The 19,598-nt window shown below is 38.6% G+C and overlaps 1 protein-coding gene across 6 annotated transcripts in view; it reads left to right on the plus strand.

Moving 5' to 3' along the window:
• The window catches only part of CDK14 (cyclin dependent kinase 14), a 711,364-nt gene that overhangs the window by 374,453 nt on the left and 317,313 nt on the right, over positions 1-19,598 (plus strand). For all 6 annotated transcript variants that reach the window (XM_049714769.1, XM_049714770.1, XM_033420532.2 and 3 more), the window contains one exon: positions 11,625-11,719. In XM_049714769.1, coding sequence (XP_049570726.1) covers positions 11,625-11,719 — 95 coding nt within the window. The remainder of the gene's footprint in view (positions 1-11,624; positions 11,720-19,598) is intronic.

Below are 19,598 nucleotides of genomic sequence, written 5' to 3' on the forward strand. Positions count from 1 at the left end.
TATAGTGATGTCTTGTGTAAAGGGCCAGTTGTGTAGCTCCAGACACAGAACATTTACCGACATCTGTTATTTCTGAAGAGCCAAAGTTGTGCATTTTATATGAAATCCTCCGATTTTTAAATACTTCATAAATATCTAAGACATTGCACAGACCAAACAAACCAAGTCCGTGGGTTGGATTTGACTCTGCTGTAAACCCACGTATGGTTGAGAACATCTTTTTCCTTTTCTCATTGCTACCACCTTATTGTTTATGAACTTATCTCACGCTGGGTAAAAGTGTTAGGATGTAATTTTAGTTTCTAATACGAGTTTTTAGAAATAAATTACAGTTTCAAACACATCTTGTACCATTTTTCCATAATCTGAAATATGAGTGGAAATAAATAAAATGCCTTTTTACGTATAGCATTGTATATAGCATTTTGCCTACTTATGAAGGGAAAACTCCTAATAACACCCTGTAAGAGGTTTCTTTGCTTCTTTTTAAATTCAGTGAAATATATAGCCTCAGTGTGTTTGTCAGTTATTACAAAACTGAGAGTGGATTTATTTTGATCCACATATCCAGGCTGAACTAAACATATTATAAAAAGATAACCAATCCATAGCAGAGCTCAATCCTAAGAACTTGCGTTGCTGGCGGCGACTTATGGAAGATCATTTAAGGATTTTATTTTTCTTGTTCATGCATACATTATTCAAGCTGCACTTAATAGGCATCTTCTATAAACTCAGCACTGCATTGAGTGCTATGAGCACAGCAGGAGTGAGAGCAAATCATATTGTGAGTGGGGATTACAGACAGGTGGAGATAGGTCATCAGGTAATTATAACACTGGGACAGGACAACTCAGGGTGCTCAGGGACTGATAGAAAACACGTCTAACTTGAGCTTGGGGTCAGCAGAGACTTCCAAAGGAAGTGATAGCTAAGTTAAGATCTGAAGACATGGTAGGGATGTGTGAGGCTCAGAGGCTATGGGGGAGGGAGCAGAAGAGCCAACATCCCAGAGGTCTGAGAGGAAGTGGTGAATTGGAGATCTCTAGGAAGCGCTGTATAGCTGGAGTTCACAGTGTGGAGGGCGTTGGAGCAGCTGGGGGCGTGGGGAGCTCCATCAAGAGCCCTATTGCGCAGGTCCTTGGCAGTCCTGTTAAGGAGCCATTGAAAGATTTCAAGAAGAGAAGTGACTTGATCAGATAAAAGCGATTTAAAAAAGCCAAGTTGAACAGCATTTCTCCCCCAGCTTTCTTCTTTACTTATTACTCTCTTTTGAAACTTCTTTAGTCCAGGTGGTGTTGCTACAAGTGAAGAGTTGTGCAGATATGTCTGTCATATCTGATGTTCTTCTAGTCTTCTTAGCTTCAGGTTTTTCTGCCCCCAACACCTGGGAAGATACAAAGATAAAGGGAAACCACAATCACAGCCAAACACTAGGAACAAAGAGGAGAAAACCAAGACGATGAGAGTGGATAATGCTTACTTTGACAGAAACAGAATCCTCCTGTATCAGGAGTCAGGGGGCCAGGGTTTGAATCCTATGACCACACTTCTGTGTATTATTATAGTTTCCTCAATTGTCAAATGAAGGGTTGGATTTAGATGCTTTTGAAGATGACACTCACTTTGAAATTCGATGAGGACTGTTTGAATTGTGCGTGATGATTCAGTCACCCTGTATGAAGTCAAACAGAGATGTCTTTAATGCACTAAGGTTTTATATATATGTGTGTGTATGTGCTTGTGTATGATGTATATGAAACAAGATGAAGTTTTATTAAAAAGGGAAATATGGGTCAAAGGAGGTAAAATACATTTGAGAAAATGGCAGTTACGCTAATCATGGGTGGATGTTCTCCATAGTCCTCAGGAGTTGCCTTCATGTATGGAAAGGCAGGTTGTATGAGCGGGAGCTATTGTTGGTACCAGTCACAAGTGTACACCTTGAAGAGACACTAACAAAAACCCTCCACAGTTACAACATTTGAGGCTCAAATGTTGAGCCTACCTTGATAAATGCAGGGCCAAATTATCCCTTCCCCGAGTTCCTCTGGCTGGTGGTGGTGGAGACAGAGATACAAATTTCCTAGAAAATTTGACACCATGGTACTATTTTTCTTTCCCTTTGTCATTTTCTGCATGGCTTTTTTTTTTTTTTTTAACTATAGTGACAGTCTGAAGTTACCTTGCTAATTTAGAAACATAAACTATATCATGTACAACTTATTTGTCTTTTACTTGACTTGTATAGTTATCACAGTGGTTAGTGTTTTATCTTAAGCAACTGTGATACATTACATGAAATCTAATACTTCTAAGATGTTGCCAGTTTCTGACAAGTAGTGACTTTAAAAAGATGAGACTCTAATAAAAATTTTAAAAGTTACTGTTTTTGTACTGAAGTGACTTCCCTAGTGTAGAAGAGACTTAGAAGGTTCTTATTTTCAGAAAAGTTTGGGAACTGCTCCCCAAACTCATTAAATGCCATTTTGCATAAACAGTTTTATTATCATCATCATAGGATTCTGAATACTGAACACTTAAGATGTCACTCTACCTTTTATAGGTATGTTTGTTTTCCTGTCTTGTTTTCATGTATTTCCAAATATAGAAAAGTCTCCTTCAAATGCTGCCATAGCTGAGGTTATATGAAACAAGAGAGCAGTGAGAGCTCTCAGAGATGGCGTTTGCCAGTCCTGCCTCCATGCAGTTGGAAGGCAATTCCTGAATGAATCCTTAATTGCTTTTTTTAAGTATCTTGTAAAACTCCTGAACATGTACGTGGTGCTAGAGCCGGCCAAATGTTGTGTCATTAGCAGCTGAGCATCATCGGACGTTGAGCAGGAGGGAGCACTGGTGGGAGGGAAGCAATCTGGGACTCGTTGTGTTAGCGACCTTCCCAGAAGTGGCAGAGCTCACTTTGCTGAGTTGAACTTGGGTTCCCGCCTGGGCCACCATGGATCACAGGCCGCATGAAGGAATTCAAGGCTTCGTCCAGGCCTAGGGACAGCTGGCTCAGTTCTGTCCTGGGGAGGTAGAAGTGAAGGTGACGTGACTCCCTGAAGGTGAACTAATTCTGTGAGAAACATGGTGCTCTGGGGCTGTGCACTTTCCACTGAGTTATGCTCTCATTTGTCATTTTTATAGCTTTGACTTTGTTATTCAGTCAAATGAAGTGGTATTATGTTTGAAATTTCAAGTCAGGGGATATTCAAGGGTAGGAGTTAACCCCAACCAAGATTCATATTCATTTTTTAGTCTTTCACTTCTCTTCCTTCTTTGCTCATAATCTGTTTACAATATCTCCAGACCTGCTGATTGTATCTGTTTATCAAAGCACTGGTTCTGAGGCAGTATGTATTGCAGACATTTTACATAAAACTTTACTCTTTCACAGATATTAGAAATTTTTGTGGGATTGAAAAGGTCTTATTACCATGACCTTAACATTTTATTCATGTTGCAAATATGAGCTCACAGTTTGGGGGTTTTTGAAATGCAGGAGAAAATCCACACACATCAAATACCATCAAATTTTCAGAATAAAGAATTCTGTCTTCTAGCCCAAGAGTTTATATTTTTCAGTGGGATCTATCTCACTGGCTGTGTGCATGTGTGTGTGTGTGTGAGAGAGAGAGAGAGAGACACACACACACAGAGACAGAGACAGACAGAAGTAGATACTAGGTAAATGAAATGATTGATTGAATGGTTGTTTCTTTTGATTTGCTTGTGGAACAGTGAGTAAATTGCAGTGTAACTAAGTGCATAAACAGACACACACACTCACTCTGTAAGTATGTTACCCATTCCTATATAACAAAACCATAACATAGCAGTGATTTTTAAACTTTAGAATACGTAAGGATTGAATAGAAAGCTTTGTGGAAATACAGCATGTAAGTTTCATGGGAACAAAAGTTTTGTCTGTGTTTCTCCTGTGCTTAGTGATTGGCACAGAGGAGATATTAAGTATTTGTTGGATGATTCTTGGGCCCCACCCCCATCGATTTGGCTTTGGTAGGTTTGGGATAGGACCTGATGCATTGGCATTGATATCAGGCGCCTCAGTTGACTTTGATGTGGGTGGTTGAAGGACCACACTTTGAGAAGCACCTCGTGGCGGGCCTATGGCTGTGGCTGTGAGGTGGAGGGGGTGGAACCTCCTGTGTCTGCAAAATTGCCCTGCTCTGTGGAGGAGCCTGATAGTGACTGACTGGTGTCTTTCAAGGTCAGGCCCTTAGGCACTGGGACTTGCAGCCATGGCAAGGAATATATTTTCTGATTTTCAACTTATCTTATTTTTGTAAAAGAATATGGGCTTCCCTGGTGGCACAGTGGTTGAGAATCTGCCTGCTAATGCAGGGGACACAGGTTCGAGCCCTGGTCCGGGAAGATCCCACATGCCGCAGAGCAGCTAGGCCCGTGAGCCACAACTACTGAGCCTGGGCATCTGGGGCCTGTGCTCCACAACAAGAGAGGCCGCAACAGTGAGAGGCCCACACATCGCGATGAAGAGTGGCCCCCGCTCGCCACAACTAGAGAAAGCCCTCGCACAGAAATGAAGACCCAACACAGCCAAAAATAAATAAATAAATAAATTAAAAAAAAAAAGTAACAAATGTTCAAGTACAATTGGTGTCTTTAAAAAGAAAAAGAATACAATAATAGCTATTCACATAGTTTCATGTAAGGAGAGGTTGTTTAAGTCTAGTCAAACAGAGATAGCTATTATGATATAAATGTTTATTCTTCTTCACCAGAAGACATAAGGGGCTTGGTGCCAAACCACATTATCTTTTTTTTTTAATTATTGCATACTTTGTAGTATTCTTACTGACTGTACATGTAACCCACTGTAACAAAGTATAAAATAGTTCAAATAAAGTAAATTGCCTAACAGCTTTTCAGCCTAGTTTTTACAGCCAGACAAAAAACAACTCTTGTGTTGTCAAGTCTTCCAGTAACCCTCGGCTCCTAAATGGTCTCTTTCCTGCCTAAAGACAGTCCATGGAGCATAACTACCACTATCTCCAGCCCCGTTGCTTGGCAAGATGTGTTTCTGCTGAAGTTATTAGTGAGAAGTTTACATTTGAGAAGAACCACATCTCGCATTCATGTACTACCAACATATGTGTGGATCTTTCCACTGGCAAATCGGAACAGGATTAGCTAGAGCACGGAAAGGCAGCTGGTGGCTCATTTACAGGTTCAACTGGGAGTAATTGGAGACAAAACTAGGAATCTTTTGCAATGAGTAAATTAATCTTAATGCGGGGAAGTAACCATTTAGACAAGAAATGGTTTCAATATATATATATATTTTTTTGCGGTACGTGGGCCTCTCACTGTTGTGGCCTCTCCAGTTGCGGAGCACAGGCTCCAGACGCTCAGGCTCAGCGGCCATGGCTCACAGGCCCAGCCGCTCCGCGGCACGTGGGATCTTCCCGGACCGGGGCACGAACCCATGTCCCCTGCATCGGCAGGCGGACTCTCAACCACTGTGCCACCAGGGAAACCCCCAGTTTCAACATTTTTGATTAATGTGTGACATGAGTGCAAATTAGAGGCTGACACAGGGCGTGTCACGTTCCAGAACAGGAAAATAGACCCTTATAATGCAAGGATTTGCACCAATACCTTAATTAAGAGGAATTAGTGGTGAAGGATCACACTGTAGTTATAATGTTTCATTATTGTAGCTGCACATTAATTGTGTAAACATCAGTGTACCTTTTATAGTGTTAATTCAGTTCTCTTTAGCCAATCCACTCTAATAAAGAACTTTTCCAGGTATCTCTTTTATTATAAAAGGAATATATCTTTATCATAAACAATTCAAATGATATAGAAAGGTACTCATACAAAATTAAATTGTTTCTATATCCCTCCCCTCATCTATAACCATAGTTTGATGAACAGATTCTTCCTTTTTTTTTTTTCTTTCTATTCAGAGTCAATTCTTGGCTGATTAATTGGTTTGAATATTAACAGTGGGAAGAGTAACCATGCATTTGTGAAGAATTTAAAATTGCTTTGAACCAGGTAAACTCTGTTAGGTTGAACCACTCGAAATTGCTGTGTTAGTTAGGTCAAAGATGTCAAATATTGGCAGTTTCACGTGGTTAAGCTATACTGTTAGAGGAACCTGTTCTCTGAGTGATTTAGCAAGCTGTCAGTGTGGTCCTGTGAGGCTGCAACATGGAAATAGCCCCCAGCTGACTGCTCTTTGCCAGTAGTCAAGTGATGGATGCACAGGGAGTGATGGCAGAGCGGCTGGCTGAGGCTGTAATTCCAATACCACTTTTCAGGTCTGTGATGGGGAAATTAGGAGGGGAGCAGAGCAGGGGGGATATGCAGTGGGACTGAAGTTCTGTCCATCCTCAAATAGAAAACCTCAGCTACGGAGCAGGTAAAAACAGTAGACTTTGTGGTGGATAGAAAACAAGTTATGTGATATGTATAAAGTATTCCTGACCTTTTGTATTATCTTTCCACATTTGGATAGCATGTGGTGAACAAAAAACATGTCTCTAAATCCTTCATGTGATTTTAGCTAAGTTAAGTTTATTCGACATCACATGTGTTTTAACCTTGTGTTTTGGATTAGCTGTGACCTCTCTCCCCATAACAAAGAGTTGACTCTTTTGTATGAATGTGTGTAAAAGTATAAAAAGTAAAAATGGAGTCAAAGATACAATTCCATTTTTTAACCTGATTCTCTTACCTTTTCATTTATTAGTTTATGGTTTTGTGTGTGTGTGTGTGTGTGTGTGTGTGTGTGTGTGTGTTTATCAGATCAGATCTCATTTAGGGGAAGGTCCAGAACTGTGTAGAACTACAGCATTTCTCCTAGTATGTAGCCACAGTGGGCAACATACCTTCTGGAACCATGCATAAGTTAACCTGGAGCTTCGTATTGGTTTTCAGGGCAGGCATGAGTGCCTTTCTCTGTCTAGATCACCTCTTCATCACAGACACAGTTAAACAAGCACTTTTGTCTTTCTCTGTGTATTTTGTTGTTGTTGTTCACCCTTGTATTTCCCATTCAGAATATTTTCACTATGAAAATATTCAGAATCCACTAGCAAGTAAGTGAGAAGTAGAACTTATTGAAATAAGTAAAAAGATACATTTGGAGTTTGGTATTAACATATACACACTACTATATATTATATTGATAGATAAACAACAAGGACCTACTGTATAGCACAGGAAGCTATACTCAATATCTTGTAATAACTTATAATGGAAAAGAATATGAAAAAGAATGTATAACACACACATATATGTATAACTGAATCACTTCACTGTACACTTGAAACTAACACAACATCGTAAATTAACTATACTGCAATTTAAAAAAGAAAGTATACTATTATTTCTAGTATAAAGTGAATTTCAGCAGCCTTAGAGCTATCTAGCTGTGGGCTTCAAGGAAAGGTTTATGTCTGTTGTGGTTGTAGCTTGAAATACAGTTGGCTTCTTGGGTTTAATAGGTAGTAATCTTTGTCTTCTAGAAAAATCAAGTAGCAGCCCCTCAGCAGCCCCTTTTACCCCACTGAAAAAGAAAACATAAAAATGATGAGAGGAAAACGTGAATGCACTAGTTCTTTCCAGAGGCTAAAGGGAGAGTGAGCAAGGATGGGTTGTGATTACTTGTGATCTCTCCTTTCCTAGTAGTAGGATGTCAAATAATGACCTACAAGACTGTTGGAAATAGTAAAGAAGGGTTTTATTTTAATCACGATGAGATTAGCATTTAGAAGAAATTTAACTCTTCCACCTCAGAGTGGAAACCTAGGATGTTTATTCTGAAAGTGGGAGATCAAGGTTTCTCTATGCCTTCAGACAGTGGGTGTCTGAATCCTGCTACTACACTAAGGGAGGACTCCCTTTGTCCTCCTGTCCTACTGGGACTTTGTCAAAGGCAGTTATCTTTATGAGCAACAGTGTTTTTCTGTTTCTGTATTGTTTCGACATCACAGCCCCAGAATGATTGTTAGCATTTTTACCCTCACCCTTAATTACAGTTCTTTTATGTCGTGTACGTTTGTACCTTTTCAAGCCTCACTGGTGAAATGAATTTAAAATGTTTGCCATATGTTTGCTTAAAACTTGTGGGGAAACGAAGCGTGCTAGAATTACTAACGCCAGTGTTACAGGATTTGTTCTGTATGTAAACGATGAGAAAATAACGTGGTATATTTGAGATATTATTAGGATGACATAGAGTAGTATTTTGACAGTGCTTGTCTTGACAAGGGAGACATACTGGCTCTAGGACTTGTAGGTGTTAATCACTGGACCGACTTGGCAGCCCAGGAGACTCACTTGCCTTGGTAACAGCAGGAGTGATAGTATCTCGCACCTGGCTTGGAGCAGCGGCTGTTGCCTTGGCAGCCTCCAAGTTAGTCAGGTCTGTCACCTACCCTCATGTTGGTAGATATTGTGGTTGGTTTTCTGCCCTTCAATGTCATTTTTCTGCCATCAGCTTTGAAATTAGTGGCTTTAGCCTCTTCCAAATACAAATTTGTTATGTTAATCTCAAAAGAAAAAGCGCTTATTTTCAAATACAGTTCTTGGTAGTTATTTGACTGATAGTGTGGTTTTAGCAGTGTATGTAAATATAGTTAGAAATCTAAAATCAGTAATAATTGAGAGTTAATAGAACGAAATGTGGAGGCTTTGAGTCTTCATGTAGAAATGGTCAAAAATGTAATGTAGGGCTTCCCTGGTGGCGCAGTGGTTGAGAGTCCGCCTGCCGATGCAGGGGACATGGGTTCGTGAAGATCCCATGCTGCGGAGTGGCTGGGCCCGTGAGCCATGGCTGCTGAGCCTGCGCGTCCGGAGCCTGTGCTCCGCAACGGGAGAGGCCACAACAGTGAGAGGCCCACGTACCACAAAAAACAAAACAAACAAAAAAAAAGCGATGTAAAAAATGACATGACTTTTTTGCTATAATATTGATCATCATCAGGAAGATGTATTTTTTCCCCAAGATAAATAATGGCAGAGAATTGATTTTACTGAAATTGTAGGGAAAACACAATGGGAAATGATGGATGTGAAGATGTTACTTTGAGAAATGAGAAACAGTTTAGGTCTAAATGGTAAGAGAGGAAAGGCGGCAATGGGAGAAAAGTAAAAAAAAAAAAAAAAAAGCAACAACAAACGATTCTCTGGGGATGGGATATTCAATGAATTGTAAGCTTCAGTACCTTTTTGGAGTTGTTGCTGATAGGTATCATCACTGAATTTGACAAACTGAAGGGATAACTTGAAAAATGAAATCAGACACGATTACAAAAGATATTATATCTTTCCAAAACTTGCCTCACAAAGCTAGGTTCCTTTCATAAACATAATATTCATTAGGCCCTTTATTCATTTTACCTATGCATATTCATGCACAGGCTAGGTGTGAAGTACTGTACCTGACCATCACTTCCAAATACCCTGTTGTGGTTTGAAATCTTGATCTTTGAGGATGAGTCTGCCTCAGAAGACTAGTGTAGGTCCAAGGGTCCCTTTTAAAACTTGAGCACATGTGCAGTTGGTTCCCCAACGGATTAATGATTAATGCCTGGGGATTAGCTATGTAATAAAGCTTTACTTGTTTGAGGCTGACGGTTGAATAATTAAAATATTAAATATTTGAATAATTAAAAGAAGGAAGATTGTAAATTATTGGAATTAACGGTACTAAACTCTATCATACGTCTATGTAGTGGTTGTTTCTTCGAAGTTTGTGTGCTGTGATTTTATTGTTATTGTTATTTTTAGTAATTATTTTCTCATGAGTGCTAATTTACAAAGCTCAGATAAAATAAATTTGTAGATATTTTTACTATAAGGTTTTTAGTGTGTAAAACTAACTTGCCCACGGCAGATATATGTGAGGCAGAAGAGAGGGCCTCCCCATGATAGTTAGCTTAGACCTCTCTGGCTTTGGACGACACGCTGATGCTGCTGATTCAGTTTCAGAGGAAACACACTTCTTGTTGTCTTCTGGTGTTGGAACCAGCCACACCAAGTATTCTCAGTCTGAATGGCCTTCTCTGGATCAATTAAGTGTTTGTTGAAGTTCATCTTTGGATTAAAGATGTATTATATTGAATAGGTTTACCTGGTGAAGACAGTGGAAATTCATAGCAATAATAACTCTAAAAACAGGAGCTCACATTAATTGGGGTCATATGAGAATGTAACAGTCTACAGGCTTTGTCTCTGCCTTCTCTGGGGACTGCCCAGTATAGCCTCTTTGCATGATTATTCCATATCTAAAATACCATTTTATTTCAGTAAAATATTAAACAATCTAAACTTGCTTTTTCTTTGAGTATGTTAAAACATAGATATATCTTTTTACTTTTTAAAATAGACTTAAGTTTTTAGAGCAGTTTTAAGGTTCACAGCAAAATGGAGTGGAAAGTACAGAGAGTTTTCATATACTCCCTTCCCTACCCTCCACCCCAATCCTCCTCTACTATCAACATGTGTCATCAGAGTGGTACATCTGTTACAAGCGATGATCCTACCTTGACACGTGATTATCACCCAAAGTCCAGAGTTTACAGCAGGGTTCATGCTTTGTGTTATAAATCTCTTTTTAAAGAGGTGGTCTTGCAGTATTATTATCAAGAGTTCGAGGTTTGTCCAGGGCCACCTGTGCTTTTAACTAGGTTCTCAATAAATATTTGATGAATAAATGAGCAGTTACAAGTTCCTGACAGAACACACACACAAAAATGTGTTTTGTGTTTCTTTTTTCTCTTCAGGTTGTATACCAAAAACCAAAATCGAAGACACGGTGCTACTAAAATAATTAACAATGATAGAGGAAGCTTCTGTTCTTTGAGTATTCTACCTGAATGGCCATTGGTGTAGGCCAAAAGAAAAAAAATATAAAAAGATGTATCATATGAACACTAATCAGAGTCAAGCTGGAGTGGCTATGTTAATATCAGACAAAACACTTCAGAGTAAAGAAAATTACCAGGGACAAAGAGATGCATTATTATCTTGGTAAAAGGGGCCAATTCACAAAGAAAACATAACAATCTTAAATGTATATATAGTAAACTACAGAGCTTCAAAGCACACAAAGCAAAAACTGGCAGAACTCAAATAAGAAATTGACAGATTGCCAGTTGCAGTTGGGGGTGTCAACGTCCCTCTCTCAGTCATTGATAGAACCACTATTCAGAAAATCAGCAAATACATACTGTAGAAGAATTCAATGATACCATCAACCAACAGGCTCTAATCGACACTTATAGAACTCTCCATCCAATATCAGCAGAATATATCTTTCATACATATGGGGATAAACCATATGCTAGGTAACTAAACAAACCCAAATTTAAAACAATTGAAATCAAACCAAGTATGTTCTCTGACCATAATGGAATCTAACTAAAGATTAATAACAAATAACAGGTGAATTAATTGGAGGTAACTTAATCTAAATGAAAACCTTGTTCCTCTGCCCTTGATTCTGAATTGTTATTGGCTTGGAAAATAGGTATATTTCATCTGATGATGTACCAAAATGATAATGAAACAAATCAGTTGCTTGTTAACCCATGATAAATTGTCTCTATGTCCACTTTATTTTACAGCTTCTCTGTTAAAAGGACTGAAACATGCTAACATAGTGCTGCTTCATGACATCATCCACACCAAGGAGACGCTGACACTTGTGTTTGAATATGTGGTAAGTAAAATGAGAATTCAGGTTTTATAAATATGAATAAAATTCTTATAGTATTATCATAGAGTTTTGTCTTAGTTAGCTATACTGAAGTGAGTATTTTATCTGAGTACACGAGACTTGTAATTTTGCATAATTTTGAATGATAATGTATCTTAAAGAAAAATCCAGAAAAAATGTTCAGTTGAATTTTCATCAGGTATATTGTCTATAACCTATGTGTCACTAGTATACACTATAATTTTTAGGTTTATCAAATAGGATTAAACAACATGATGGTGATCACTCCATCAAGGAAGTTCACAGACAATAAAAAATTTTTTTCTTTGGTTTTATAACTTGGTTTCTCAAAAGCATCCTTATTTGGATGATTTTTGTGGAGAAAAGCCTGATACTTACAATTTAGACTGCATAGTTTTTCCCCTCGGTTAGTATTTCAGCTATTAATTAAAACTTCCAATTTGCGTAGCACACAATGTAATGATCTTATTGTGTTGAGACTTAGACTTGAACTCATAATTAATCTTTCTCCGTTTCTCTTAGAAAAACATATGGTATTTGTGTAGCACCACTTCAGCATTTAACTGTGGAACCATGAAATGTAACCATGATAATTAACATCCCAATTTTCACAGATGGATCTGAGAACATGTAATTTACAAGATACAAATGACATTGGTAGAGACCTTTATTGAGAAGAATAGCTGTTGGTATTGTGAATGTATTACGATCCCATTTTGTGATTACCACCCTACTTTTTAAAACATTTGAAATAGTGTCCATTTTTCCTTAAAAATATATAATAGAATGAATATTTACAACATTTTTATCTTGCTAATGTCTGCCTATGTCTGTTTGTCATTTGAAAATTGTTGTCTTATGAAGAAGCCATTCATCTTGTCTATTTACATATAAATGATAGATACATTTGAATAATATGGTAATGTGGCTACAAGGACAGCTAGAGCCAAGCAGTTGCCTATATTACATGCTACCAAGAATGGATGCAGATTCACACATCAATGCAAATATAATTTCTTTTGTTTAACTGATGATATGGGGGTCAATAATGTATTCAGCTGATTTAGAATTGGAATTTTTGTTTCGTATTTTGTAGTATGTCTAGTTGCAATATTTCAGTTAAATCCAGATTTTTCTTAGTATACTTGACTAACTTTTCCACAAAACATTACAAAAGAGATTTCAAAAATATACTTGTTCCCTCCCTCGAAACTGGTTAATTAAATTGAGAGGAAGAAAAATTAGTTTGGCCCCTAAAATCAGTAACATTGATAGAGAAATGAACAAAAATAATGTGAAAACGTGTCTTTCAAATCTTAAAAGAAAATTAAATATATTTGTGAAGCTAAAAATGTGCATATCAGAGCAGATGTCATTTGATCATTTTATATTCTGTGGAAGTTGCCACATAAAAGGAAAGAAATTCACTGTCCTGCAGTATTTGTCAACTGATTAAGACTGACTTTTAAAATTATTCTTCTTTGTGTGAGTGAAATTCCCCTTGGTCCCAATTCTTCTGGAGACATCCCAGGTCCTCTTCAATAAACCACAAAATAGGGTGCATATATGCAGTACTCTGTGGGCATTTCATGCCTAACTTCTCTGGGGGAGCTAAGGCGTAGTTTAACCTGTTCTCTTTTAGAGAATGAGGCACACTGGTGTCATTCATGACTTATGATTGCCCTGCCTTGCCTCTTCTTCCTTTCTCCACTCCACCTTTATTTCTTTACTTTTCCAGTATTTCTTTGCCTTTCTCATCCCCGCCTTTCTTTGTCTTTTTCTATTTACTTCATCTCCTATCCTTTTGCTCTCTCTAGTGAAGTGCTTTTTGTTGCTACCACTTGTTTGTTTGGCTTTTTTTTTTTTTTTTTTTTTTTTTTTTTTGCGGTACGCGGGCCTCTCACTGCTGTGGCCTCTCCCGTTGCGGAGCACAGGCTCCGGACGCGCAGGCTCAGCGGCCACGGTTCACGGGCCCAGCCGCTCCGCGGCATGTGGGATCTTCCCAGACCGGGGCATGAACCCGTGTCCCTTGCATCAGCAGGCGGACTCTCAACGACTGCGCCACCAGGGAAGCCCCTGTTTGGCTTATTTTAAGTAAAATGATCCAGTGAGTCTCTGAAATCAGAGTTAGGGAGGTGGGAGCAGGGGAGCTCTATGCTGTAGAAATTCCTTTCAGAGTCTTCCCAGTTAGAGTGGGGAAGGTGTAGACTCCCTGACAGTATTAACCTGCCTCTGTGGCTATTGCCCAGTACAAAAATAACTTCCCTGAATATTTCCTAAAGTTTCTCTTTTCTTACACTGCTTTTTCATTGCTTGCCTTTTTTCCCCCCACATATGCCAATATCTCAAGGAAAATTAAGATGCTTACATACTTTAATGGATTAATTTAATCAGATTGTTTTCCTCACAGTATCTAGCAGAAATAAATTCTACTCTTGCATGCTTCACAGCAGTGGGAAGGTGATAGAAGTTTCAAAGCATGACACGCCATGGGAATTAGAGCAGATCTAGTGGAGGGGCACAGGGTAGGAAACAGGGGGGCACTTGTGGATTTGAGATGATGAGTGAGGGATCAGAAAGGGAGCTGAAATAATGTTTAAGAGAAGTATGACCACAATACTAAAAACCAACAACTAAAATGTATTGAGTTTTATGCTGGGCACTGTGCTGGGGGTTTTGCATTCATTTTCACTTTTGATGTTCTCAACAGTCTTATGGATCTGTGACTGTCACCACCCTACAAAGGAGAAACCTAAGGATTTGGGAGATGAAGTGCTTTTTAGGGTCTTGTGGCATGAAAGATAGACTCAGATTCATCTTACTTTGAATCCTAATTGCAATATTGTGTCTCCTGTTTATGTTCAGCTTTACTTAGGTTGAGCTTTTGGTCAGAAGGGGGAAAGGAAACTTTCTTTTTTCTTTCCACAACCTTCCCTATTCTGCACTTAAGATGTAACTGTATTTAAATCCTAAATACAGTTAAACTGCTCTATAGGTTGAATAAGTTTTGTAGACTGGTTGAAAACCCAGCCACTTAAAATTTTATTTTAATTATGAAATGTTTTAAGTTTCCATAAAGGAAACTTGTAAGTTAGAGTGTTGCCCCATTTATTTCACTGGGATCTACTTAAATACACACACACACACACACACACACACACAAGCACACACACACACACACACACAGAATCTTGTTATTTAGCAAGCCCTAAAATCAGTATCAAACATTTTAATCTACAGTTTCCCAAACTTAATGATGATATTGCCATATTTAAAAATTGTTAACGTCAGAGTTATTTTCTAAAAAATGTTGATTTTGTAGTTCCATGTAATTAACAGCATATTTTTTGAGGGAGGGGACTGAGTATGTTAAACAGTATAGGAAAATTCATACCTCATACTCATGAAAACCCTAGATATGCAGGAAAAGTAAAATAATTTAAGATACATTAGGTACTGTTGAATTTTTCCTTTGGACGTTAGAATTAATTAAGTATTCAAGCATTTTTTGAGGTACCTATGTAATTTGGGTTCCACAATGTAAGAGATTCTTATTTATGATAGTGTATACACTGTATAAATATATTTCTGTTTTTTGCTTTAAAAGAGAACTCTAAACCTGGCTGCTTTATATTATTGCCATGAATGACATTTTAGGTTACATAAAAGCCTTCTGAGGGCCAGAATAATGAAATAAGTGATGAGAAGTTATTGATGTGAAAGAATATTCGAGGAAATGACTTTGGAGGTCACTATTAAAGTGATTCAGTGTATAATAGGATATTGTTAGTGTAGGCTATCTCTTAAGTACTGGGTAAAACTCCTGAAACATCTGAAATTTAGTTTCTTACACACTTTCAAAATGTGTAGATATAGTGGTCTGCAAGCTGCAAGGCTGACACACACTGGGAAATGTGCCCCCAAGCTGCTCATGGCTCATTGGTGTAACCTTCGGGCCCTCGTGATGGGTGCTCTTTTGGGTACTTCCTTTCTCCAGTTGTTGTCAAATGTGAAGGAGTATCTTTATCCAAGCAGTGGCTCTATTAGCTTGAAAAGGTATGTGGTTTCATAATGGTCTAAAATATTATTATAGCCATCTTTTTTTCCTGCCTGGGTTTGAGACATGGAAGAGAAATATAAAAAATGTGAAAATGCTAGCAAAATTTTTTTCTACTTAAAGAAAATGTTAAGCAATTTAGTTTTTACTTTTTGCCAAAGACTAATAAGTGCCACATTACCCTGCTTAACACCATGCTGAAATATCTAAAACAGATTCTGTAAGTGGAAATAAGAATATTAATAGTAAACATGATTATGTAAATATATATTACCATTAGTTAAAGTGCATAACCATTCTGTTCTGTTTTAAATTGCATGAGAGCAAAGTGTGTAGCAGCATTTTTCATTACATATTTAATAATACATTACATTTTTCATTACATATTTAAATATGTAATTACATATTTAATAACATATAAATATAAGAAGAAAAGCAACAAACTTATAACTGATCATGATTATTTGGAGCAATAATTTTATTTCTTCTGCTGTGAAATATTCCAAGCTAATGTGCACCGTTATGTAATACAAAAATCTATATTCCACATGAAAAAAAACTGTGTCACCAAAAGTCATATGAAGGGATTTATGAATCACCAAAAATCACATAAGGTATTTTTCTTCTTTTTTTTCACATAATATGTTTTTATAGTGTTTTACATTCTACAGAGCAGTCTCTCATAAATGCTATTCCATTAGATTCCATCTTTAGCCCTATGAAGTACATAAGGCAAGTGTTTTTGTTATCCAGTTTTTTTATACTCGATGAGGAAAAAGAATGCTTAGAGAAATTAAGATTTACTAAATCATTTGGTTAAGTTAAAAGGGTAAAGATAAGACTTTAGCCCAAGTCTGCTGTGCCTAAAATTCCTCATTACTCCAGTTCACTCTGCAGCCTGCTGGTGTTAACCATCTTCGTAGTTTTATTTGATGGCCAGAGGTATGTGTGATGCTGGATATGGGACTGGCAGCTGAAAGTTATGTTCTGTCTTTTCACCGTGCCACACAATTTACCTAATTATTTGGTTTCTATGCCTCATACATTTTGATTTCTAAATCTACAAAGAATGCTTTAATTTGCATGATTTTATACCACATCTGTTCTCAAAAACTGTAGCTCTCCATCAGTATTCTGGTTTCCAGATTAAAGTATCCTGAGGCAATTGAAAAGTTTTCTGCTTTCCTATGAGATATGATATATGTGCACATGTGCATGCACGTACAACTTTAAATGACAGTGATCAGGGGAGGCCTCACTGAGAAGGTGTTTAGGTAACAATCTGAGGGAGGTATAGCAGGAAGACATATATTCAAGGCAAGAACGTTCCAGATAGAAGACTTATGTGAGGAGCAGCGGGACTCCTGTGCTGGAATGGAGCAGGCAAGGAGGACAGGAGGAGGAGACAAAATCCAAGACACAATGGGGTCCAGATTGTGTCGGGCCTTGTAAAGTTTTATTTTGATGAACTTTTCTTTTGCTCAGAATGAGATGGGAAACCACTAAAGGATGCTGAACAGAGAAATGATCTGATCTGGCTTATATTTTAATTGAATCTCTCTGGCTGCTTTCTCAAGAATAGATTGAAGATGGGCAAGTTCTGAAACAGAGAGACCAGTTAGGAGGCTGTCACAGCTGTCTAAGCGTGGGATGATGTCAGCAGTGGAGGTTGTGAGAAGTGGTTGGATTCTAGATGTATTTCTAAGGTTGAGCTGATAGCATTTGATGTGGCATTTGAGAAATGAAGGAGAGTCAGGGATGATCCCAAGTTGTTTTGGCTGAAACAACTGTAACAGTGGAGCTGCTGTGAGGAGAGATGAAGCAGACTGCAGGAAGATGCAACTCAGCCTTGAAGGGGTTAACTTTGAGATGCCTATTATATATGCAAGTGAAGATGTCACAAGGCAGTTAGACATATGGGTCTGGGATTTAGGAGAGAGGTCCAGCGTAGAGATTTGGAAGTTGTCTGGGTCATAGATAATATTTAACAAGGGGATTAGATGAGATCACCAGGTATGGTCATTGTTACCTTGGTGGTGCTAAATGGACCATGCCTTTGGATATTCACACCCTTGTGTAGTCCCTGCCCCTTAATTAAGGCTGGGCTTGTGACTTGCTCTAACCAATAAAAGAGCATGGTGGAAGGAACAGTCTGCCAGTTGTGGTCCTGACAGCTTCTGTTTTGCACTCTTGAGCATCCTGATCAGCCATGTTAGAATTCCAGTTGTCCTGCTGGAGAGACCATGGGGAGAGGCCCTGGATTACATGGAGGAGAACTGAGAACCCAGAAGACAGTGTGAAGTTAGTTAGGCCTGAGACATAGGACCCCAGCCAAGCCATTTGCCCCTCCAGGCTAGTGCCAGACATGTGACTGAAGAAGGCTTCTTGGGTGGGGGTAAGGGGCAGATTCCAGTCTCACAGATGTCACATGGAACCAAGATGGATTGTCCTCTGCTATGCCTTTTCTGAATTTTCGACCCAAGAATTGTCAGAGATAATATAACGGTGGTTGTTTCAAGCCACGAAGTTTTGGGTTAGTTTCTTGTCCAGCAATCAATAATTAAAACACTGTATGAGCAAATGGACATAGAAATGGAAGAGAGTTTCATGGACTGAACACTGGGGCACTTCAACATTCAGCATAACATTAAGGCACTGTAAAGTGATGAGGAACACCAACAGAGGATACTGAGAAGGAAGTACCTGTAAGAAAGGAGATTATTTATGAAACCAGATAAAACTATTTCACCTGAGACTCTGAGCTAGATAGACTGGGGTTTCACAAGAGCAGAGGCTGCCTCTCCAATGCCTAGCAGAGTGTCTGGCACATAGTAGGTGCTTAGCCAGTAAGTTTTATATGAGTGAATGAGTGACATTTGAAGCAGGAAGGGCAAGAGACTCTTAATAGTTTTACTGCTTATTGCGAACAACCTAGGGAAAGCAGAACTACTTAATTCATATTTAAACATTTTTTCTTTATTTTTCTATTTATCTGTATTCCATCTTTAGCTCCTATTTTATAGTCTTTATTTTTTCTCTCAAAACAATTCTCTTCCAAGCAGAAGATGTAGAGCAAATCTTACTCCATAACGGGTAGAGCAGACCGCAGACAATGGGATAGTCAGAAACCACCTAGTTGTGTCAAAGGAATTAAAGTGGCTGGCTGCTCTGAAAAATGTACCAGTCAGAGTTCTCTATTTCAAGCAACAGACATCCTCTTTAGCTGAATTAATCTGAAAAGTTTATCAAGAGGTTAACGTGTGGCTGACAGACCTGCTGAGAAGACTTTAAAAATGGGCAGGAACAGTGTGAGGCTGGAGAGCCAGACCCAGAACCAATATCATGCGTGGACCTGCCCACTGCACATCCTGCTGCCCCCAGGACTGCTGGCTGCAGATATATTGTCTCTTACTTGACTGGCGTGACTGCCCTGTGTGACTGGATGTTATTACCTCCACTGATGATGTCAAAATGGTGTCGACATTCTCCCTGCTTCTTTGGGTTGTTAGCTCCTAATGCTAAGTGAGGGTTGGTTGTGTTTGGTTAGCTGACACTAGGTCCCATGCCCATGTTTTGACTGCACAGGCCCCTGAGAAGGTGAGTGTCTGGCCTTTTGACTTTTGTAACGACGGTTTGGTCTTGCCTCCCACCAAAATTCATAAAGCAGGGGATTTTCCCAATATAGGGAATAATTTCAGATATAGGACATGCTTTCCTTAGTTCCCTGCTCTTCCCAACCCCCCCCCCCAAAAAAAACCCACACTCATATAAACATCTACTACAATGAGTTCATTATGTAGTTCC

This window comes from Orcinus orca, chromosome 9 (genome assembly GCF_937001465.1).
Source record: "Orcinus orca chromosome 9, mOrcOrc1.1, whole genome shotgun sequence".
Classification (NCBI taxonomy): Eukaryota; Metazoa; Chordata; class Mammalia; order Artiodactyla; family Delphinidae; genus Orcinus; species Orcinus orca.